Source organism: Podarcis muralis, chromosome 3 (genome assembly GCF_964188315.1).
Source record: "Podarcis muralis chromosome 3, rPodMur119.hap1.1, whole genome shotgun sequence".
Taxonomy (NCBI): Eukaryota; Metazoa; Chordata; class Lepidosauria; order Squamata; family Lacertidae; genus Podarcis; species Podarcis muralis.
The window spans coordinates 71963240-71989002 of NC_135657.1; the positions used below are offsets into that span (position 1 = coordinate 71963240).

Genomic DNA, 25763 nt, shown 5'->3' on the forward strand with positions numbered 1-25763 from the left:
TGTGTGGCCTGCAGGTTGCTCCACAGAGTGCTATTATTATACCCCAGACTCTGTGGAGAGCTTTTAATTTCTTGCATTCCTAGCATGTAGGACCATCTTCCAAGGCAGATTCATGGGAAGCCAGCTAGTGACCAGTTTTATACATTAGGATGTGCTAACAAGTGCAGTGAAACAAATAATTGTGTGTGACACATTACAAAGCGTACTGGTCATGAGAGACCACAGTGATTGAGGAAGAACATATTTGTTTCAGTGATTACAGTTGTGATATGCAATATATTTTACATCCAATATTTCTATTATTGTTTTGTACTGTCAGTCCCAAACTAATTCTATCATGGTGTTATGGGCAATTGTCTGAGATTTTGTATGATGTGTTTATCTCTGTATTTCTATCAAGCCAGATAATTAAATGTGAAAATTTGCAGTCATAATGAAATGCAGAGCTGTTTTATAATTGCCAAGGGTAAAATTAGCAGAGTCAATTATTTTCCCCTTAGGCTTTTCCCTGTAGATATTAAAGGGCTGCATGATAATTGCCTTAGGTAACACTTTGATTTTTAAATAACATTAAATATAGGAATTGCTGCTAATCTTGTCACAATTTACCTCTTTGCATTACTGTTGTAGAATATAACTACTATCAAAGGGCTGAACCTACATTGAAATGTCGGTTATGAAACTGCAGATTGCATAAACTCATTGCAAGGAAGGCACATGGAAACATCAGTGTCTGTCTTGGTGATGAGGTCAATGTCATAGCTTTCTTAGTTCTTTGTTGGTGTGAACATGCCACTTTGCATAACAACGTGTGAGCAGTATTATTTAGCAAATGCATATTTCAGGAAAAGTCATGTTTATTAAAAAAAACTAAACTAAACTACTATTTTTCTGCTGGAATCCTATTCTGTTATCTGTTTGTGTGTGCAGTATGTGTCAGTTGAAACATCATTGTATAATTCCAGGGTGCAAAACATGACTGTCATATCCATGGTTTTATGGCAAACTCTGTGGCTGATTCAGCTTGCAAATGTATAAGAGATGCACTAAATCCTTAACAAGTGACCAGATTCCCATATCAGCTGGCACTTCAGTATCATTGAGCTAAGCAGCAGAACGCAATCATGTCAGACCATATTTTTAAGTTTTTCAACTTTTCAGTCATCTCTGGATCAGTGACAGCTGACCTGTGAGTGTAGTCGACCTCCTTGTATGCTTTACTGTGATTGTGAAAAGCCTTTGAGTGAAGTATCTGCAAAATGGCAAAGGTACAGTTCATTTGTGAAGAACTGTGGTGCTATTTTTCAAATTTACATGAACAAAAAGAGGCAAGTCTGCTTGGAAGCCACACACATTGAACCTGGAGGCATGTAGGTGGCCTTGGCTCAAACAGACTATTGTATTGTAGGTGAGAAGAGTGCTGTTGTGCTCAGATTCTTTTGGGGAACTTCAAGTGGGCATCTGGTTGGCCACTGAGACTACAGAGTGCTATACTAGATGGATCTTTGGCCTGACCCATAAGACTTTTTTATGTTCTTATTTTGAATGTTAAATCCTAATGACAAGGAAATGGATTTTGAATGCTAACACTTGTCATTTCTTCTTTTGCCCCATTGTCTCATACCAGAAAAGTATGTGATGTGAACCAGGAGCTCTGTGTGCAGATTTATGTATGGCTTAGCCTATTTTCAACGTTATCTGAAATAAGTGATTTATTACATGAACTGCACAGAAACCTGCCATATGCATCAGAATGCATCATAAATGGTGCATATAGTTGTTTCAGCCATGTGTTGTTCTGAGGTGCCTTATTAAGTCCTTGGTTTATAAATACTGTGAAAAATAGATTGTATCATCATAAATCTTTAATTTAAGGGGATGAACTGTAAACATGAATGATCTTCATGATATTTGCTAATGCTTCAAGGACAATTTCCAATTAGTCTGTGCTAGATGTTAATTTCTTATATGCATTTATTGCCTAGATGATGTGAATAAAGCTTATGAAAGGGAGTATATTAGAGCTACCATGGCAAGTCGAGATTACTTCTGGTTTGTAGTCTCTTGGTTTCTACTGGCTAATCATTTTAGCATTTTGTCCTGGAATTTGGGGCCAGTAGAACTAAATAGCAAATTTCATTTTGCTACTCTTTAAAAGCTATGGGTCATCTTCAATTTAATTGTTGTGCTAGCAGAAGCCGGCACAACTATTCCTACTAGTGCAATGGGACTTCCTCCCTGTCTTCTGCCCATGCGCCCCTGTATCATCCCCAAATCTGCTCTAAAGGGTCAAGAGAACCCACAGAACAGCCCGTGAGGGAGGAGAGGAGAATTTATGCTTGCCCAACAACAGTGTCCTTGGCATTACTTTGAATACAATATGTTATGCAACAGTATGGTTATGTCATATCTGAGCAGTAGTAAAGTAATTGTTGTGCTATTACACACTAGCCTTTGACACAGGAGCCTTTTCAGATAATTACTAAGGACTTAACAGAGAATTAAAGAGGTTCATGTCGGGGGTAGTGGGGGGGGGGGAAGAACACAGTGTGAATAGGAAATTCCTTCAGCTTTTCACCTCTGTGGATAGTAGCGGCAGCTATATACATTTAAGTTGGTCTGAATTTTTGAATATTACATGATCCATGTCAACCTTTGATATCAAAGCACTTGGTTGTCAGTGCAAGCAAAGGGAGAGTTGGGTATGTTGTATGAAACACTTGTGTTTGGCACATGTGGCTGTCAGCTGAAGCTATACACAAGGCAATATTGTTTCATTGAACATTAGCTGTTTATAAATAACCAGTGGCACAGATGTACTACTTATATTGTGGCTGAATTTCCGTATGCTAGCTTATGTATTCCTTAAGGCATAAATATGCTGCTTACTAAATAAGCTATTTGTTTACATAAACATCACAGATTTATGCAAGCAGATCTTCCCTCTGCGCAGAATCGTAAGTAATTCTGAGCTAAGTTTTGATTTAATTTCCCTTCCCGTTATAGGAAGGGCTTACCTGTATTACGGCAAATAATGTACAATATGGGCTGACATTGGAACACAAAGGTTGTAGTAGTGGTTGCTTATGAGTATGTATGATTAGGACTGGGATCCAAACTCTTCATAGTTCTGTTACAAACTAGCTCATAGTGGTTTGTTGTTGGTTATTGTACATGGTGCATTGTAGAGCAGGGCTGAGGAACTGCCAACCTCAAGGCCAATTCTAGTCCCCCCAACCCTTTGCATTTCTGTGTTAGGCAGGAAGAAAGAGTAGCCTCTTTCCCTCTGCCTAGCCAAGAAGGGGGGAGAGAAAATGGGAGAGATAAAGAGAGAGAATGGGAAGAACAAAAGAGGAGAATGAAAGGAGGGGGATGAGAGAAAAGGCCCAGCTTCACCCACTGCTGTTGTGCAGCCCCTGCGGGATCACCCCAAGGAACTGAGACCCTAGTTATAAAAAGATTCTTCATCCCTGCTGTAGACTAACTGGCAAAGCTGAAAGCTGATCTCTGTCTGAATAAGCTTCCAGTGAAAATGTTGGCAGTAGATGGGCTAGCCGTTGGGGCAGTCTGGGCTTCCCTAAAAAAAGAGAGGAAAGGCATCTGCACTCCATAAAGGGTGTTCTTTCTGTAACAAAACAAAATGAGGATAAATCTAGTAGAAGAGGATACAGATGTGTCCTTTGTGGCTGTAGTGAGTTTAAGGGTAAGTTAGTTTTAACTGTGGAGTTGAACGTGTTAAATATAAGGGATTGTTTGCTACATCCTTGACATTTTGCCACATCATAGCCCTGCCACTGACTTGAAGAATTGGCTGGGGTGTCAGTGATTGTAAACAAATCAAATTCAAAACATCTGTGTTAATTGATTTCTCTCTCATGTGCACATATTCTTTCTCATCCCAGGAAGTCGCTTTATTCTGTGGGAAAGGCCCCTGGAGGTTTTTAACGTAAGACTTTATCCCACCCCCACCCTCGTGACCCAGTTATTCACCTAACTGTAGAAAAGAGAGGGAGCTGTGGGAATAAATCTGGCGTTATGTTTCCTTCTCCTGGCTGTTTCTGCCCCCAGGTGACGGGGCTGTTTGGATTAGCTGTCATTTTGGCAGCAGCTGACATGCCAGATCCCTGTGCCATAGAAGGAAGGAAAGGACTTGATGGGCCTGGACATTTGGGTGTCTCACTACAACATGGTCTGCCTGTGCATTGTTGATCAATAAGGATAAGCAAGTAGTTACAAAAATCTTTTTGGAAAAGAAATACCCAAGGGATGGCAAAGAGAGAAAAAGGTAGGAAAATTTGAAGCACTATAATATAAAACTCCAAATAGCAGCCATGCACAGAACAGCAGGATTGAGGTGAGGAAGGGATGTTGTGAGACAATACAGAGGGGCAGCCAAGTTGTACATCTTGAAGTAAAGGGCCGCATGAACAATGTGACCAAGAAAGATGTCGTACTGTCAGGAGCTGAATGCTGACAGGTATCGGTAAAGGTAAAGGATCCCTGGACGGTTAAGTCCAGTCAAAGGCGACTGGGGTGTGGCGCTCATCTTCACTTTCAGGCCAGGGGAGCCAGCGTTTGTCCACAGACAGCCTTCTGGGTCATGTGGCCAGCAAGACTAAACTGCTTCTGGTGCAACAAAACACTGTGATGAGTGCCAGTGTGCATGGAAATGCCGTTTACTTTCCCGCTGCAGTGGTACCTATTTACTTGTACTGGTGTGCTTTCAAACTGCTAGGTTGGCAGAAGCTGGAACAGAGCAACGGGAGCTCACTCCGTTGTGTGGACTTGAACTGCTGACCTTTTGATCAGCAAAGCCAAAGAAGCTCAGTGGTTTAGACCACAGCACCACCCACTCCCTTCTGTAGGCAGATATATGGTAGAGCTGGTCCCTGTCTAAGCACAGTCTTTATTCTTGGATGTCTCTGCCTCCTACTGGCTGTGTTGTGAACATCACTGATGAGGGAGCGTTACATATACCAACCAGAGAAATAAGGTTCCGAGTCTAATACTAGTGCTAAGTGTGGTTCCTCCCCCTGCCCACACACACATTGCCTTCCACAACCCATTGAAGAGCTGTTTGGTCACCTTAATTCTAACAAGTTCCTCAACCAACTTCATGTCACACACAGAGGAGCATAGAAAGCTGCCTTATACTAAATCAGAAAATTGGTTCATCTGGATCAGTATTATCTACTCTGACTGGTGGTGGCTCTCCAGTATTTCAGAAAGAGGTCTCTTCCTGCCTTACCTAGAGACGCTGGGGATTGAACCTGAAACCTGCATGTGGGGGGACGGGACGGGGGACAGAGTAGCCAGTAACAAAGGTGCTTTTGCTTCTTCTGCAGTACTGCTTCATGCAGTGATAGTCTCACTATAGTGCTAAATGATCTTTTTTCAGTGCATGTTAGCAATCCTATATTAGTGCCTTCTTCCAGGGGCAAACAATAACTGCATACTTCTCCTGCAAGCCACCATGTGTGAAGGCTCAGTTGGGCCAACAATATGGAAGCATGTTCTCTTGGATGTAAATGGCCTACAAAGGTGTAGAGGAGAGGGTGTGGGTGTGGGTGGGTGTGTACACAGACACACACACACACACACACACACGTTCCAGAAAGCACATCAGCTCCATTGATGGTCAGAGCAGTTTGCTTGCTTGCTTGTTTAAGGTTAAAAACAATTAAAGCTTGGACTGTAAAAGCTGTCAGAGAAATTTCATTATCTGCTGCATAACAAGACATTACCATATATTTGTGACCATTTTGATAACTAGCTGTCCTTATTTAGCCTTAGTGCCCTTATATTTGCTAAGAGAACGGATTGCTGTTATCTGTTAGCGGTGTGCTGAATTTTAATTCAGGCTAATATATTTCATCTGGGAATTAAGGCAAGTCATGTGTAACATTGAAATGTGACTTCTTCCATGTTTGAAAGTACAGTGCTGTCAAATAAATATTAGATTTTAATTGGCCCCATATAAGGGATTTGGAGTTGTACTGTAGTTCGCTGTTATAGTAGTGGCATGGTTTGTTTTTCTGTTATGCATCACATTGTGAATCTTCTGCTTTTGAGATTGAAAAATAATTGTATTATCTATTTTTATTAAATTCATATTCTGCCCTTCCCCCCAAAGGATTATTGTTTGAATCCACACATTGGGCTGAGCTTCCATTGCTCTGTCCCAGTTTCTGCCAACCTAGCAGTTTGAAAGCACACCAGTGCAAGTAGATAAATAGGTACCGCTCTGGCTGGAAGGTAAATGGTGTTTCCGTGCACTCTGGCTTCTGTCATGGTCCTCTGTGCACCAGTAGCAGTTTGGTCAGGCTGGCGAGATGACCAGGAAAGCTGTCTGTGGACAAATGCCGGCTCCCTCAGCCTGAAAAGTGAGATAAGTGCCACACCCCATAGTCGCCTTTGACTGGACTTAACCGTCCAGGGGTCCTTTATCTTTACCTATCGTTCTTAATACAAAAAAGGTTCGCAATAACAGCATACCAGCTTTGACTTGAAGTTTATTTTTGTTTGACCTAGGTGAATTTCAAGTAATCTTAAGTTTCTGTCCATAAATGTAGTAGTGGCTAAATTTACCAGTTGCTGGAAACCACAGAAGGAGGAGTGTTGCTGTGCTTAAGTCCTGCTTGTAGGTTTCCCATGGATATCTGGCTGGCCACTGTGAGAACAGGATGTGGGACTAGATGAGCCATTGGCGTGATCCAACAGAGCTATTCTAATATTCCTGTATTTAAATGGGAAGATAAGCAGTTCTCTCTGATAAATGGAATAGAGTGGTGAAGTTGTAATTAGCACAGTATGATGGCACCCCCCAGTGTCAATAATAGCTGGCTTTTATCAGCAGTTTCATTATACAGATACAATTCTGCTTGTATAAGACCACCCTCTGTCCTGAAAAAAGAATTGGGGAGCAAACTGAACAATGAAAGTACAGTCTTGCAAAGTCTTAGATGCTTGATGCTTGAATAGTTCTGTTTGCTGAACATACTTTCTTACCTCCTCCTCCTTGCTGCAGCCCCTCTGCCCCTTGAAAAGCTGCTTCTAAGTGATGAGGGATCCTCTGGAATAGTATTAGATACTGTGTGAAGGGGTGAGAAGGGGGAAATAATTGACAGCAATCAGAAACGACTCTGCCCTGTTGAATGAGCAAGTGACTTTTGCCAGTGCTAGGGCTTTGTTGGATTCAAGCTGGTATTCTCCTGTGATGCTCATTGCTGAGAAGGATTTCAGATGCAGTTCTGTATAGTAGTTATAGTTTCCCTTGAAACTGATAGAACCAAAGGTTAAGCTTCCAGACCCACTTAATTTTGGTTCTTCCTAGTTGTACATTATTATAGATTCTATATTCATAACAATAGAAACTCCCTAATGGGTGATTTTCCATTGGTATCTTTAAAACTTTGGACAGTATGAATTGTAATCAAAATGTTTGTCATTGTTTCACAATATACCAGACTCATGAGATCACTGGTACCTTCATTGTCAGCATAACACTATCATAATTTTATCGACAGTTTCAATATAGAAACTTGAATGGAACTTTCCTCCTATAAAAATGGGAATATGTTGTGAGAGAAGCAAAGTGAGTAATAACTGTTGGGAATCCACCTTGCCAGATGCTCTCAGAAAGAGGACTGTGTATCTCCCTGCCTGAAGACAACAACAACAACAACTCATCTACACATAGACTGGTAACTTGCCCAGAATTAAACTTTGGATTTGGATCTCTTGTTCAGGGCTGAATTTAGGAACAGGAGACCCAGGTGACTGCCTGGGGCATCTGTCATGGGCTGTCTACTCAACTATACACTCAGCAGCTGAAATGAATAGTGCAACTGGTTCATCTGCACTTGTAAAGCTGGCAACACTGACCTGTGTAGATAGCATTGTGAACCTAAAAAAAATGTGCAGAATTTTACAGTTTCAGTATCCATTCAATAAATGGATTGTAATTGTGATCAGATGTATGTGCAAATTTATTGTCATACAAATCATGCCTCAGAAGTTGTGAAATGAACTCCAAATATAATAAGAGAGTATTCAAAAGATGAACCAATTGTGGAGCAGTGGGAGAGAGATACTCCTTGCCTAAGGCATCATTTGATCTAGGAATAGTCTTGTTTCTGAAACCTGTGTGGAAGTAGCTCATATACAGATTTAAATTAGTGGGTTGTCTAGCACAGTCCTGTTTTCCCATTACTACTGGCAGGTCTCAGCCAGACATCCTTCTCAGCCCTACTACCTTAAATCTTTCACCTTGGGATGTGTTATAATGATGCACTGTAATATTGTTTTCAGCACTAAATAATAAGCCAGCAAAAACAGTCAATCTTCAAGCCCAATACAAATAGGCTATCAAAGCCATTTATATACAGTACATATCCTACCTTTTTCACAGAACTCAAGGTGGCTTACAAAAATTTAAAAAATACAGGTAAAACACACATAACTAAGGACATAGAACAGAGTATGGTTAAAAAATAAAACAATGTAAAAATAGATCTATTAAAATTCAGATGAAAACACCAACATTACAGCATACTATCATGAGCCCATTCCTTAAAAGCAGTCAGTTCCCCAAAACATGCCAGATTAAAACAGGTTTCACCTGCTGGCATAAGGACAACAAAGAAGGAGCAAGTCTAGCCTCTCTAGGAAAGGAGTGTTGTTGTTGTTGTTACTTATTAAATTTGTTGTTGTTGCTTATTTAATTTGTACACTGACCTTCATCCAAAGATCCCAGAGTAGTTCACAACAGAAAAATACAAAATGAAAATCCAAAGTACATACAAAAACAAACCAATAACCCCCCACTCCCACAAACATTTAAAAAGGCATAGAATGTTATCAGGCAAACACCTGGTGGGAGAGAACCATTTTCACCTGGCACTTAAAGATGTAATGTAGGTGCCAGGCGAACCTCCCTGGAGAGAGCATTCCACAAACAAGGAGCCACTGCAGAAAAGGCCTGTTGTCTGGTTGCCACCCTCCAGACCTCTTGTGAAGGAGACACAGAAAGAAGGGCCTCAGATGATGATCACAAGGTCTGGGTTGATTCATATGAGGAGAGGTGGTACTGCTGCCTTCACTGCCACTAGGTAGGCTCGATGATGAGCCCTCACCAGTGTTCGGTTTCATTCAACCAGAGTTTTCCTCCACTTGCATTCAAGCCATCTTCCAGATTGTTTCCTTGCCCTAAGCTCCAAAGTCTGGGATCTGCCACCGGGAAGACTACCTTCTGCATTCCCACCAAATGTGCCTGTGGGAATGAAAGAAGGGTGTCTCCTGAAGAGCTAAGAACCCGGGTAGGTTCTGTCAATAGTATCTCATAGAGAAAGACAAAGGTTCATATGGAATAACATGGTCTGTCAGATAGCATGGACCTCAGCCTTGTAGGGCTTTATAGACCATAACCACCACTTTGAATAGCCAGTGGAGCTTTTTTAACAAGGGTGTCGTGTCAACAGTCTGCTTGCAGCTTTTTGGGCCAGTTAATGTTTCTGAGTAGTTTTCAAAGGCAGCTCCATATAGAGCGTGTTACAGTGATCCAAATGGGATGTAATATGTCACTGTAGCCAGATCAGACATCTCCAGGAATGGCCACTGCAGAAATCTGGGCTCAGGACTGAATCCAGGAGCACCCCCATTATCCTATGTCTAAAGTAGACTCCAGTGCATGAGAATGATGAGAATGATGGTGATAAAAAGTGGCTCATCACTAAAATGAAAATGAACGTCCTATGCCAAACTTGTGCTAAAATGAGATGTATGAATTATAGGCAAACGAATGGCACCTCCATTTTTTCTAAAGGGTTTACTTTTGTTAATCTAGTGTTAGCACTGTAGATTAAGGATGTGTGTGAGGGAGACAGACAGGCAGACAGACATTTATATATATATATATTCGCTTCAATTGATTACTGAGGTTCTTGCTTGAATAAATTTCCCACCCGCTCAGCACATAAAGGGAAGATAAATATTCCCTAGAGAGCATTCTGCGTCGTCTTAATGGTTTTTAATGGTGCTTTGGTATTCAGGAAAAAAGTAATAAATTTGTATGTGATTGTTTTTACTACTGCAGCAAATGCTTAAGTGCCAAACTAAGAACCTTCCTGAGAAGCAACTAATAGGAAAGATTAAGATGTCTTTGATCACCTGTTCTCTGAAGGGACAGAAAGATCTGTAATGCATTTTCCTGCTTCATGGTGTAAGAAGTCTTAAAATATTTTCTTGACTCAGGTTTTAAGGAAGGGGGACTATAATTAAGTAGATTCTTCATGTACTGCTGTTCTGTACAGACTGAAACTGACAGAATAAAACTTGCAAAATCTTGTCGTCATTGAACTCCACATTCTGAGGTGCCTTTTATGTTAGTCTGGGATCCAAGCACTGTTAACTAATGTTGACTTAATGTTCCATTTTGTTAATGGGAAAAAAGTGGCAGAGGGTTCATCTAGCTCAGTGTTCTGTGCTCTGAATGGCAGCAGTTCTCCAGAAGGCTGCCCCAGCCTTCCCTTGGAGATTCCAGGGATTGATCCTGAAACCTTTTGCATGCAGAACACTGAGCTGTGACCCTTTCCCAAACACTTCTGTTTAATGTATTGGATGCTAAATGGCTCTTCGGACTTAAACATTATTTATTGATATGGGACCAAGCCTGCTAAACTTGTGACTCCACAAGCTGAATGCAGCTCTGTTGGTGAGACCTCCTAGGTGCCTGACAACCTCTCTTTTTGCAGCAAATAAAATAAAAAGATTTAATAAAAAAATAACTTAGATTATCTGGTGAATCCCTAACCTCTCCTTGTGAGTTTTTGTAAAACTGATCAGTATTAAGCAAGCCTCAGTATGTAGGTTCAGTCCCCAGCATCTCTAGGTCAGGCTAGGGAAGATCCCTGCCTGAAACCCTGGAAAACAGCTGCCAGTCCATGTAGACAATACTGAGCTAAAGGTAAAGGGACCCCTGGTCCAGTTGTGGCCGACTCTGGGGTTGCGGCGCTCATCTCGCTTTATTGGCCGGGGGAGCCGGCGTACAGCTTCCGGGTCATGTGGCCAGCATGACTAAGCCACTTCTGGAAAACCAGAGCAGTGCACGGAAACGCCGTTCAGCCTCCCGCCAGAGCGGTACCTATTTACTTGCACTTTGACGTGCTTTCGAACTGCTAGGTTGGCAGGAGCAGGGACCAAGCAACGGGAGCTCACCCCGTCGTGGGGAGTCGAACCGCTGACCTTCTGATCAGCAAGTCTTAGGCTCTGTGGTTTAACCCGCAGCGCCACCCGTGTCCCTTAATACTGAGCTAGATGAACCCAATTGTCTGCCTCAGTATAAGCAGCTTCCTATGTACCAAGTGAGCCTATTTACACAGAATCAAGGACCCTGAGGGTCATCTAGTCCAATCCCCTACAATGCAAGAATCCCAATTTTTCATACATGACCATCCAACGTTTGCTTAAAAACCTCCAGGGAAGGAGTGCCCACCACCTCTCGTGGGAGTCTGTCCCACTGTTGACACTACACACTTTTTATCTGCTGGTGGAAAACATTAGTCCAGGTTCATTTCATTGACCTAGAGGAAAACTTACACATTATGATAGTAAGTCATAATAGGGGGCAAAGCCCTTGAGTAGATGAAACTTCCTGGAAGATCATTAAACATAAGACAGTATTTATTGCAACAGTTTAATACTAATCTTATAATTCACATGCTTACTAAATCTCTGATACATTACTGCCTTGAGTTCTACTATATCAATATGGCAATGATACATATCAAGTTCTACATTTCCAAGAAGATGTAAGAACCTTGCCAGACAAGATTATAATTGTAAAGGTCCACTTCAGGCTTTTACTTAACAAATCAGCTAAAGTCTGGAGGTGAACAAAATAAATAATAAAGGCTTTGTTTTGTTTGTGTCTGGAAACTTGTCAGGTCCATTTTCAAAATTCTAATTGGAGCCCTGTTTTTCAGCATTGGGGTCATGTAGTGCACAGTCTACTAATTGCAAGTTTCTGCACTAGGGGATATTTGTGCTTTTCTATTAAGTGCATTTATTCTTTATTTACAAAAATATTTTTAATCTGGTCTTATAGAGGCAATTCCCTTTGGACAGGCAGCCAAGGAATAAAAAATAGTGTGTGACAAAGCTTTAAGCCTCGGGTGGGGAACCTTTTGCAACTCAAGGACCTCATTCTCTTCTGTGCAACCTTCCAAGGGCCACATGCCATCGGTGCGTGGCATGTGGGAAGAGCAGTGGATGTAAATGTTGTATTTGTTTCAGTAGGCTTCTGCTACACACTCACACACCCCTCTTTGCCCTCCATCCAGAGAAATAGGCATTACCAGTGTTCAAGGATACATTCTATTCAGGCAAAAACACTCGTGGTGGGTGTGAAGCTGGGCCAGTACAGGCTGTGACTTGGGAGAGACCAGAGTTCAGAAAGACTCAGGTGGCTGCAGTTACCCACCCTTGCTGAAGCAGTGGGTTAGGAGAGTAAAAGAAAACATATCCTTAAGAAGCAAGGAAGCAAAGTTATTGGCAACTTGAGAAGGCAAGTTGAACGAGACCCTTTAAAGCAGCTTCACACTGTTGTTGTTGTTGTTGTTGTTGTTGTTGTTGTTGTTGTTGTCGTTGTCAAATTACTGGTATCTAATAGCATTTCCCCCAAACCCAGCAAGTTCTATCTTAATGGTGAATTGACTTTTAGGCATGATCACAAAGAACTTAATTCTGCCTTTAAAACATCTCTCTTTCAAACAAATAGATGGTTAGTTGGAAATGGGAAGTGTGCTTTCAGCTAGCAAGTCTATCTGGAACTTGGGAGTCCAGCACAAGCAGTTTTCTTGTTCATCCCTTGTAACGTTTTTCCTTTATTTCTCTTCACTTAAAAAGAAATTCCCCAGGACACTTTTGCCTCAATCCACTGCTTTCTCGAGTTCCCCTTGTTATTTCAAACTCTTCGTTCTGTGACATATGAACACAGAGTATCTTTTTTTGCTCTCCATATAATGCTAACTTTTTTCAGATTATTTAAGGAGTGCAAGTGCTCCATCATACCAGCATGTTGTCTCCCTCCTGTCCTATTCAGGCTCTTAAAAGCTATTTATTCTTCAAGTACTTGCAGCCTTTAAGATGGCTGCTCACAGTTTGGTTGGCTGCATTCATTGCTTGATGTAACTATTTTGTCCAAACAGTTAGATGGGGTGTGTGTGTGTGAGGGGCTGGGCAGGGAGAAGAAAATGGAAATTATTTGAGTCGCCCAGATGATCCCAACTGAGACAATAGCAAAAATGATAATTTACACAGCCTGAATCTCAGTGATGCTTAGAGAAAAATATACAATAGCTATTGAAATATTGCAGAGATCTGGTTTTTCCCCTTCTTTAGCTGTAAGATGCCTTTTCTTGTATTCCAAAGCTATATTCTGCTAATGTTGCTCAGAGAATTTCTCCCCACCCCCATCTTTATAGACAGTTGTTACTAGATTGGCAATGCAACATAAATATGGTGTTATATTAGTCTAACTGTCCTGCTATGATGGCAATATTCAGTCTATGTACTTGATTGATAATTCTGGGCCCCCCAAAAATTTGCATAGTCCTCCAACAGTGGTTTTCAAATTGTGCTCCAAAAAAACCTGGATTTTTCTCATAATTTTTTTCTGGGGTGTGATCCTCAATGAAAAAATAAATGATGGACAGGCTCCATGAAAGAAAGCTTGCCTACCACTCCGAATCATTGTTTAATATTTGCAGCTACAGGGCAGTGTTGGGCGTGATCTGGACTGAGCTTTTCATACAGAGCAATACTGAGGTCCAATTCACCTGGGCAGCACTTTGCACAAATGGTGCAGATCCTAAAAACCTAATGTGCAGAAATTTACCAAATCACAACTCTGAGAGCAAGTGTTGTCTGAAGTTCAAAGATTGAAAATCCCTGCTGTAGACCTAAGAAACAATGCCTTATATTGAGCCAGACCGTTGGTATTGTCTACACACTGAATTGCAGTAGACTCTCCAGGATTTCAGACAGGAGTCTTTCCCAGGCCTACCTGAAGATGCCAGGGATTGAATCCGAGACCTTTAGCTTTAGCTCCTCCCTGAAGTGATTTGCCATGACTGGGAATTAAACCCAGGCTACTATGGTGAAAACACAAAGCCAAAACCACTAGACTACCTGGCACCTTAATCATGCTATGAATAATATTGAGAAGGTAGCATTTTTCATATTTTATATAACCTTTATCTAGTAGGTGTAAAGTTCTGATTAAGTAACTTACTATACTCTTGAATATTTCAGATTTCAGAAGCATCTTTCTAAACTTGGAGCACTGGTGATGGTCGGGGAAGTGGAGAGGGAAAGAAGTATATGACCTTGTGTAGTACAGTAACCTAAAGTACGAGCTCTGGGTCCTCAGTTCAAATATCACTTCAGCCATAGACTCAGCAGGGCACAGGGCAGGCATAATATTATGTTGGCATTCCTTTGGGATTGGTTCAGAAGGTGCAGCTGGTGTTGTGGCCTGCAGTTGTTGAGTGGAACACCTGGATGCACAAATGCTACACCTGAGCTGAACTTGTTGTTGATCAGTGACCAGACCATGTTCAAGTTCTTCTGCCCCTGTGTAGACCTGTAAAATCACTTCGACCATTTGGGAGAAATCTGCTTGTGGTCCTGCACCCTACAGTATATCATAGTGCGAAGGCCATGAAAGCAGGCATGCCAACTGTGGACCACTGTTCTGAATTGGAGTTAGGAGAGCATCAGATTTCTCTTTGGTGGAGGCTAGTGATTATATAATGCCATGCTGAAAGAGGAGTGAGAGACAGGGGTTGGAACGTGTGCATGAATGAAGGGTCTGTGAACATAGGGACCTATGGTCCACTCCTGATCCCTAAGCCAGAGTTAAGTGTTATGATTGCAGTAGGACATTAGTGACCATTAAACAAGGCTGCTGGGAAGATAAACTTTAGAGGGTGATTGTTAAGGGGCAAAACACAATTGTATTTATGTGAAACCTTTTATAGACTCGTACTCTATGGATGTATAAACAGTAGCTTTATTGCAAGAAAGATTCATTGCAGATGAAAAGAACTGCTCTTAGGGTGTAAGAAGTAATTGCACAGTTTAGTATATTGTGTGCCTATGAATTTCATATAGTGTTGATTTTGATGTTTTATATATGTTTACAGGGGAAAAAAATCTGATTCTTCAAGAAATAATTACCTTGAAATTAGTGAAAACCTGCCACTTCCTTATATGTGTGCATAAGAAGTAAAGGATCTTTTGCTGAGTTGTGTCTTGTCTAGAGTTTCAGAGAAGGTTGGATGTGTGTTTTGAGAGGGGGGAGGAAGTTCTGGCTATTCACAGCTAGATGCATTGTTAAAGCTCATACTATCACTTTGACATTTAGAGGTAGGACTCAGTGTCTTTGTAAATTCTTCTTCTTCGTATTACTGCCATGTCTCTGGGCTCCAACCGTTTCACAAACCATAATATTTTTTAGTGAGTGATTGATCTGTATTATGTGTCCCAGCCATCAGAGAAATCTTGAGATGTTGCTTGTATAAACCGTAATACAATCTGACACTGAGCATTTGGTTACAGGCTTTCATAGACCTATTGGCGATACACAATCCTCCTGGATTTGGGCATAAGGCTTATCTGATACCTTCCCAAAAAATGCCCCTCATTTTCTCTGTTCCCCACTTAAATAACTCAACACATCTGGGTTAACACTGTAGGATCATTGTCCTTTCAGTTCCCCTGCAGCTCATATTGCTACAATATTTCTTTAAGTATCTGATTACTAAACAGGCAAGGCTATTTTTTCCCCTCCCCAAACAAGGCTGTTTTAAAATAGGCCTTACAAATTAGTTCCTAGGTGTCTTCTTTTTTTAAGAAAAGGATTTATTTGGTACTGTTTGCCTAAGTGTGTACATAAGTTTGTGCAAGAGGCTAAGAGTGCAATCTGTGCATGCTTACTTGGAAGTAAATCCCGTTCTGTTCCATAATGCTAACTCCCAGACAAATGTACATAGGATTGCCGTCTAAATATAGTAAGGCTGGTGGAGGTTTGCAAATAAAACAATAAGAAGGATCACCAAGAATGTTAAGGGGTTTATTTGTGTTGCTTTTGGGGACTTTATTGTTGGCCATGCTGTCTTCAGTTACAAGAATGATAAAAACTGAAACTAAATATTTTTAATTCAATAACAAATGGGCTAAATTTTAGGAAAGGGAGATGGGGAATCTGATACAGCTCTATATACATAGGAAATTAATCACTGAAGAGAGTAAACCTGTGAGCAGGCAGGATAGCCTTAAGGTGTGCCTACTTGATACGCCTGCATTGAATATATTACAGTAAATTCTGGTATATTGTTCCAGTTAAGGGAGTTCCAGTAGTTCCAGTGAGACTATGGCTGGTTTTTAAATTTTGGATTTGATTCAGCTTTTTAATGTGAACAACTGAGAACCCTAAAGATAATAGTTTTCTAAATATCATATGAACAGCTGCATGTTGGTGAAAGTTTCAATACATGTGTTGCTGTTGACCCTCAGGGCAGACACTTAATACAACTACAGTATGTTTCCAATGCATGAAAATGAATAATAAAGAACTGCTTATGGACTCTTTGACTTTTTTGCAGTGGGTATAAATTTTTGAGTTTGTAACAATTTCCAGAGGATCTTGCAATGTGTACATAACTGGCAGCTTATTTAATTTATACTTTAAAATATATATTATTTTGCTTTTGTTTACATTAACTTGAAATGTAGTGGGAAGAGGAAATGCTAAGCACAAGGCTCCAACTTAGAGATTCTCTTTTATTAATGTTTCCTTTGCTCTTTCAGTTTGGTGCACTCTACCATCTCTGTAATTAATCAACCCACTTAAAACAATTATTTCTTTTTCCCCCTTTCAGGTGGTAGAGATCATGTCAAGTGCCATTGGTGAATTAATACAAGGGATATATTATGAAAATTCAAACTTGGAAAACGTAAGTTCCTATAATTACAAAACTCAAGAGTGTGTGCATAAATCACTCTTTCCCTCCCACTTTAAAAAAGGTGGTGTGTGAGTCTGACAGAACAAACTGAATTAAATTAGAAACTCCTCATGATATTTCAGTTATTGGGTTGTACCATTTCAGGTAGTAGGTAGGTGAATCAAATGTTTGAAATCTTTTCCAAATGTAATAGTATGTTATCTCCCGTTGAATTTTCTCTGACATGTTATATGTATTTTGTGGGGAGAACGGCGAAATTCAATTCTCCCACTTACAGCCTGGAAAAAAATATATAGTCAAGGCTTGTAGATAAGCTCACAGAAGTCACTAGCCTGCAAAATGTATGACTAGCCTGCTAAGAGCCTAGTAGCTTCTGTGTCTATGCTGACTGCAAATGAAGGCCCCCGCCCCCAATTCTGCAGCCAGCATGGAAATGCAGACCGCTAGCATGTTAACACACTACCAAAAAAGAAAAACTATCTATCAAGCAGACTGGCAGAGGAGAGAGCGAGCAATCCATCCTTCCTCTGCCAGCTTGCTTCATTTTTATGCTGGTCACAGAGGAAGGGATTTTTCTTCCTCCACGGCTAGCATGGAAACCAAGTAGACTGCCATGGAAGGGATGGAGAGATCCGTCCCTCCGCCACCTGCCCACTTGCCTGCATGGAATTACTGGCCACCTCGTGGCTACTGGAAGACAAGGCTAGCCCTGCCTAGAAACAGCTGCATCAGGTGTGGCTTCAGGATGTCCCTATTTCTTTTGAGTCATCAGTGTTTCTTTTTCATAGTGGCCATGCTCCCAAACAGCCCTGGCCTGGCTGCTTTTTCACCTGGTTTCAGATTCTTCTGAAGGCTCAATAAGACGATAGTTTCAGTCATGCTCCAATCCCCTTGCAAGAAAGACAGAGGAGGGGGAGGATGGGGTGGTGGAGTGCTTCTAATGACGGAGTTCAAGAAGCAATGAGCATGTGATCCTTAAGGGAAGGCACATCTGAACTGAAGTACATCCCTAAATAACATTGTAGCAAGGAAACAATTTACTCCCATTTCATTTACTTCCCTCCCTTGGGTATATTCTGCTCTTTAAGGTGCGTTCTGCAATGGACGGACAGGTCCCTCTTTTAATTTAAAAATGGTTTTCTCTGGAATTTGAGTAAAATAAAAGGATTAAGGCACTCCAGGGTGTGTTTTATGGACCCATTTACTCTAGCCCCTTTTCATCACAAACATCAAAGGCATGTATTAATAGACCAATAAAATATGTCCTGTCATGTTCAACAAGCAGTAAGACATCTGCTAAGTGAGACATCAATCACATGCAAGATGCTTGCAGGGTAACTGTGTTGTTGCTGCTGAAGACTCATAATTTTATTGGCTTCTTTCCTACACAGATGGGAAAATAAAGATTGTTGAATCATCTCACTTATAGCTGAAACAGTGAGTGATCCAAATGGCAATTTTTTAAGTCTGTGCATTGTTCTGATTTAGATTTAACTGACATTTGTAGTGCCAAGTGGTACATGCAACACACTGCAGTTTATCAGAATTAAAATGTAGGAATATAGCAGTCCATGCTTTTCATTTTGAAGTTCTCAAAGAATTGTTGTACCTTTTTCTCTGTAGCCTTGAAGAGAATAATATATTTGCATATGAGTCCCAGTAGTTGCATTTCACTGGGATAAATTAAGATAGTTGGGTTGGGATTATGAAGGCACATGAAACTGGGATACGTAAATATTTAAAGTTATCTCCAGCTGACAGTAAGTAACTGTTGTGAATTGTTGGCAAGTATTGCAAGCCATGATTAAGGATCATGAGTAAGCTGTGGGTTTTAATCAGGGATATCCAAGGGATCTTAGCAGCATACCTAGATTCATTTTAAGTAGGCTTAGCAGCAGTAACGCATCACAAAACCAAGTGAAGGAGTTAAATAGAAGTTGAGAAATAGAGGCAGGAAGAGCCACTCCACCCTTCCCTGCTCCCAGGTCCTAAACAAGGGGAAGGAAACCTTATCTGGTCATTGGGCCAGATGCTTATCTCTCCACTTCCTGGCAAATTTGACAAGTGGGTGAGGCCATCCACCTGTCATTCAACTGACATCACATATTGAAGTTCCAATTGCTGGGTCTTCAAAGTAGGTGCAGGGAGGTGTGGAAACACTTTTGCTGTTTGCAAACAGTCTTCAACAGACCCCATGCTCCTGTGGCTCAAGTGTGTGTGTGTGTGTGTGTGTGTGTGTGTGTGTGTGTGTGTAAGCAAGCCTTTTATAAAAGGGAAATGTCCTGTGTGTAGGCAGTGCTTTCAAAGGGCAGCTTTTTTCTTCCCTTCCCAGTCGAATGCTTTCAGATATCCTATACATCCCTGTTTGAGGCTCATATGGGATGAGGGTGTCTGAAACCTCTTTGCAAAAGAGAATAGTTTGGTGTGTCAGCAGTGAGCTCACCAGCTGATGATGGTATGGGGGAAAGTTTGTTGGAGTGACCCTCCTGGCCCACAGGCTGCAGGTTCCCCACATCTCTTCTAAACCCTTGTTCCAAGATTTAATCCGAATGAGACCATGTTGGCTATGACTTAAACATATATTTAGATTATATTTTAGAATGCTCTTTTATGCTCTTTGCTATCATACTGCCACCTTTTAAAAATCCTTCCCAGTAGCCAAAAATGTACCCTGTGAGTTCCCCACCCCAGTTGGGATATCTTTCTTTCTTTCTTTCTTTCTTTCTTCCTTCCTTCCTTCCTTCCTTCCTTCCTTCCTTCCTTCCTTCCTTCCTTCCTTCTTTCTTTCTTTCTTTCTTTCTTTCATCTTTGAAATAGGGTATGTGGTTTGATAACATAACTCTGAAATGTCAGAGTTGCCGCAATATACTTAACATGGATTCCGAGGAAAGTCAACCATGCTCTCCATTTCTAAATGCATTTTGTAGAAAGAATTTCCAGTGGAATTTATTTCTAAATAATGTGCTTAGGATCCATATAGTACTCTGTAAGAGGTCTCTGCAGATTATGAGTAGGTTTTGCATAGGCCAGCACTGGAAAGTAGCACCATCCATTATAAATTATTCCACTCACGCCGCTTCCTCATGTGCGGTCCCACAGCTGGGTGTGTACATGCATGAATTAAGCAATCATTCAGACTGACTAATCACATTGGTCTTTTACAACCAGCTATCACTTTGCGAAGAGGAAGGGTGCTGATCGCATAGATCAGCATCTTCTCTCAAGTTGTTTGCCCCACCTGTCTAAATCTCTCTTGCAACAAACACTGGTGTAAGATTTCACTCTGAGAGAAAGTGGCTTCAAGCTCTTGTATGTGTGTGCATGCACAGGTCTCTGTTGACAGAACCTTTTCATTGCCTCCCCAGGCTGGGGTGTGTGAGTGTTCCACACCAGCAGTGGCATTTGGGATGAATGGCCTTTTACTCCAGTGGGCTGTTTTAAAAACTCAAGCATACAGACGTTGTTATAACTGCAGTTCCCAAATCTGTTGCTAGTTTTTAATTTCACAAACCTCACCAAAAGAATTAAGATGAAACACAGAGCAACATGAACATTTTAGGCATTTTATGTAAAAAAGAATGATCATTGCTACTTATCATCTGAAAGATCAAGTCATATAAACTTGTGGCACAATCTTAAAACTGCCTTTGTTAGCAAAGGATGCTCAGGATAGAGCGTCCCAACTGCTGTGCTAGTATTTCCCTTGTGCTGGCATTCCAGACTGATGCACTGGTGCAGGTGTTTGACCAAATGTCGCATCATGTGAAAATATACATTCCACTAGAGAGAGGGGCTGCTTAGGCAGGAGCCCCATTGAAATGATTTGTTCTGAACGAAGCTGTGCTTGGTAGATTTGCACCCATTGTTCTTTGTACTTTGGAAACCACAGTCTTTCAATAAAACTGCAGATTGCTCATATTTAGTCTGCTGGCCTTGCTTAGGTTGCCCAAATAAGTCATAGCATAGATGCCCAAATAAGTCATAGCATAGATATAAATGTAGAAATTGAAAATAAACGTGTACCTCACTTGAGAACCAGTGAGCTCCCTTCAACCCATCCCTGTCAAGTTCCTTTGTAGATTGTTTTTTAAAAACTAATTTTATGCTTCTTATCTCTGCATTAATGAGGGTTGGGATTTAGTGGAATTTAAGTGGAATAATACTAAATCACATTTCTGAGCTGGCTATCATGTTAATTGTCCATCATGCTTTTAGCTTTTTTCCCTACTTTTTTTTAATCTAAGGAGTTTTGGTCCCAAATGCAGTCACCAGTTCTTCGACATTTCATCTTTGGAGCTTATTTTGAATAGAATGACACTAGCCAAATAATTGGACTTGTTGTTTGGGTGCCTTTTCTTATCTCTCGTCATTCTGGAAATCCAGGAAATTTGCAAAACAAATGTTGTTTTAATAAACACAACTGTCAGATGAGACATAGCTGAAGTTTTCATCTTGATTTTGTCATCACATATATAGCTATAAACATGTGGTTTCTCTTGCCTTCTTCTCTTCCCCCCCTTCCTCCCCCCCCTCCTTCATGCAAGTTAATGGTGTATTTGAAAGCAATGAATTTTGATACAATGTTCAGTAAGTTGGCTTTGCAGAATTGTACTACTTTTCCCATCAGTCTCATATTATCTCCTCCCTTGCAACCCAGCACTCCTTGGCAGTAGCCACAAGGGAGGAAGATTAGAGCTGAATGGAGGGATTTTATTTCATTTGTTACCAATTTCATGACAGATAATACCTTGCTAGAAAATTATAGTGTCATGCAGATTTAGTTCTTACTTGTTTCTAAGTAATTTAATTGAAGAAATTGACAGGAACAGGATTGTTTAGATGACATAGGTCTTTTTCTACAAACTCTTTTTTTGTTTGGATTTTTTAAATCCACCTTCTGGTTCAACCTCAAGGCAATGACAAAATGCATCCTAGGTTTTAGTAATCTTGTAGCCGTTTATTCATGTTACAGCCTTAAATTTCTTATCCTCTTCAAGGTGGCTAAGAGACAAGGAAGACAAGTCACAAAAGGACTATGGTGCTATCTTACATAAAGTTCCACCCCACCCACAAAAGGAGAATTCTGGGTTAACCAGTCACAAAATGGATGGGGGTGGCTGCCATGGGGAGCATGGCATAATGCAAAATTAGAAAGAAAACCACTCCTGACAAATTTATGCTTATGCTATTCTGGGAAGACAGCTTTGATTTGCTGGTCCTGATTATGGAGATCTCTTTCTCCAACCCGCCACCCCCACAGGACATGCACACACTGTTGCTGTTGCTGTCTAATGACAACAGGAGCATTCCTTAGTACCTGGAAAATAGACAAGGTAGCAACTCTACTCTCATTACACAGTAGTTGCTTTGAATGTATCTGCACATTCTGCCCCATAACTTTCTTTCTAGCAGGGCTAAAAGGTAAAGGGACCCCTGACCATTAGGTCCAGTCGTGACCGACTCTGGGGTTGCAGCGCTCATCTCGCTTTATTGGCCGACGGAGCCGGCGTACAGCTTCCGGGTCATGTGGCCAGCATGACTAAGCCGCTTCTGGCGAACCAGAGCAGCGCACGGAAACGCCGTTTACCTTCCCGCCAGAGCGGTACCTATTTATCTACTTGCACTTTGACATGCTTTTGAACTGCTAGGTTGGCAGGAGCAGGGACCGAGCAACGGGAGCTCACCCCGTTATGGGAATTCAAACTGCCAACCTTCTGATCGGCAAGTCCTAGGCTCTGTTTTTTAACCCACAGTGCCACCATCGTCCCATTCTAGCAGGGCTAGAGACTTGCTTTTTTAAGAAGCTGGTGGGCCAATGAAATTAAGGCAGCCTAATTTCTGTGTCTTGAAGCTCCAGCAATTGCTTCTCTGGAAAACAAGGGATTGCAAGAGGAGAAACAGTCACTGAGAAGAGAGTTGCTTAATCCTTCCTCCACTCACCACTTCTCTAACTCCCTGCTTCCACAGCTGCTTTTTCATAGTCATAGTTCCAGAGTCACTTTTGCAAATCTTTTCCTTTAAATTTTATGTTGCTGTTGGGTAAAACGTTCATCTCATTACATAAACTTAGATTAGCAGGTTGGTTATTAGTTGCTAGTGGTTAAAATACAATGACTTTATATTTCAAATATACAGATATATAAAGAAATCACATTTGGTTTGTGGGTTAAATGGAATCAGTTGTGAAAGAAAAGATATTCAGTTAATAATGGGCACCAATAGCATGTGCATAGATAATATAGAAGCTTAAAGTTGTTCAAACCTTTTGGTTTCTATAATTTCCATCAACTTGTTAAGATGGAAGATTACTGCAGAATGTTCTGCTTTACCTGCCATATGAAGGTCTCATGTAGAGTAGGTGGTTTCACTGTTGTGTTTAATAATACCTCGATTTGGAGCATATTCTACTCACTCTTTCTTGCATTTCTAGGGAAATGGTCTCACAGATGACGTTAGGATATCAACGTGGAAGGAGCAAGTTTTCCTATCCCATAGTGCCTTGCTGGCAAAAAGCTGCCAAGCTGCAATGGAATTGGCAAAACATGATGCAAGGATCCAGAATATGGCATTTAAGTATGGAAAGCACATGTCTATGAGTCATAAGGTATGCTCTTCCTTTTACTGCAGTAGCTGAAAAGCTGATATAATGAACAAGAACCACACGTATCTTTTCTTTCTGTCGTAGCTTTGTAGTCAGCAGGTGCAGGTTTTGGTTGCTGCTGATATATATATACAGTGGTGCCTCGCAAGACGAAATTAATTCGTTCCGCAAGTTTTTTCTTCTTGCGAGTTTTTCGTCTTGCGATGCACGGTTTCCCATAGGAATGCATTGAAAATCAATTAATGCGTTCCTATGGAAACCGACTTCAGACCAGGTCCGGGGACAATCTGTCCCCCGACCTCTTCTGAAGGCTGGGGGGGGGGGGCGAAAGTCTTTGCTCCCCCCCCCCCCACGGCAGCATTTTAAAATCGCCCCGGACAGCGGAGGACTTCTCCGCTGTCCGGGGCGATTTAAAAGCCCCTGGGAAGGCAGGCAGGGGGGACAAAGACTTTTGCCCCCCGCCCGCCTTTAGAAGAGGTCCAGGACCTCTTCTGAAGGTGGGCGGGGGGCGAAAGTCTTTGCTCCCCCCCCCCCCCCGCCTGCCTTCAAAAGCCGTCGGGGAGTGCTGAGCGTTCTCCGCTCTCCCGGGAAGGCAGGCAGGCGGGAGCAAAGTCTTTCGCCCCCCGACCGCCTTCAGAAGAGGTCCAGGACCTCTTCTGAAGGTGGGCGGGGGGCGAAAGTCTTTGCTCCCCCCCGCCTGCCTTCAAAAGCCGTCGGGGAGAGCGGAGCGTTCTCCGCTCTCCCGGGAAGGCAGGCAGGCGGGAGCAAAGTCTTTCGCCCCCCGTCCGCCTTTAGAAGAGGTCCAGGACCTCTTCTGAAGGCGGGCGGGGGGCGAATGTCTTTGCTCCCCCCCCCCCGCCTGCCTTCAAAAGCCGTCGGGGAGAGCGGAGCGTTCTCCGCTCTCCCGGGAAGGCAGGCAGGCGGGAGCAAAGTCTTTCGCCCCCCGCCCGCCTTCAGAAGAGGTCCAGGACCTCTTCTGAAGGCGGGCGGGGGGCGAAAGTCTTTGCTCCCCCCCCCCCCGCCTGCCTTCAAAAGCCGTCGGGGAGAGCGGAGCGTTCTCCGCTCTCCCGGGAAGGCAGGCAGGCGGGAGCAAAGTCTTCTGGACCTCTTCTGAAGGCGGGCGAGGGGCGAAAGACTTTGCTCCCCCGGGACGGCAGCGTTTTAAAATCGCCCCGGACAGCGGAGAAGTCCCCCGCTGTCCCGGGGTTTTTTAAAAACCTCTCCGCCCCCCTGCCAGGCTTCGGAGCAGCCTTCCGAAGCCTGGCGGCGGGAGGAGGTCCGAGGACAGTGGGGAAGACGCGCTTCCCCGCTGTCCCGGAGATTTCCCTATGGGCTGTCGTCTTGCGAAGCAAGCCCATAGGGAAATTCGTTTTGCGAAGCGCCTCCAAAACGGAAAACCCTTTCGTCTAGCGGGTTTTCCGTCTTGCGAGGCGTTCGTCTTGCGGGGTACCACTGTGTGTATATATATATATATATATACACACACACACACACACACACACACACACACATACATACACACACACGTAAATTGTAGGTATAAAAGCTATTCACTTAACCAGCCCCATCAGTTGACATCCACGTACACAATAGGGCTCCCCCCCTCCCCAATTCTGTGCCTGCGTGCCCTACCTCCTGAAATTGGCTAGGGAGGGTGATGGTAAGGAGAACTGCATGCAGGGGAGAAGAGGGGGCTCAGAATAATTAAGAAATTGCTGCATAACACCCAAACTAATTACAGCCTCAGTTAAAGGTAGCACTGAAGAGGAAAGTACTCCATGCTTGCCTAAGCACCTGTACAGGTGGGGCAAGGGACAAGTCAACAGGAAGTTCCACAGTTCTAGGGCCATCACACAGAAGTCCTGGTTTCTTGTGTGTGAACTGATTTTAATGGTGCACACTGAAAGAACCCTGAAGAGCTAATTCTACTACTGAATGCATGTTCTGTTGATTTCACTGGGATTTAAGCATGCCCGAGTTTTGCACCAGTAGTGTGTCATTTTTCCTTTCATAACAATGCATTGTAAAAAGCTAGGTCACAAGCATGACCAAGAAACTCAGGGTGGGGTTGTGCACATAGGAACAGGCCAGATTCTTAATGGTTGGGTTACCAGAGTCAGGGAGCAGTCTTAAACCCC

The 25763-nt window shown here is 42.2% G+C and overlaps 1 protein-coding gene across 1 annotated transcript in view; it reads left to right on the top strand.

The window, feature by feature from the left end:
• PDSS2 (decaprenyl diphosphate synthase subunit 2) overlaps positions 1–25763 on the top strand; it is a 70498-nt gene that overhangs the window by 35678 nt on the left and 9057 nt on the right. Inside the window, exons 4-5 of the mRNA XM_077926133.1 lie at positions 16941–17015; positions 23455–23628. Of these exons, the coding sequence (XP_077782259.1) occupies positions 16941–17015; positions 23455–23628 (249 nt within the window). The remainder of the gene's footprint in view (positions 1–16940; positions 17016–23454; positions 23629–25763) is intronic.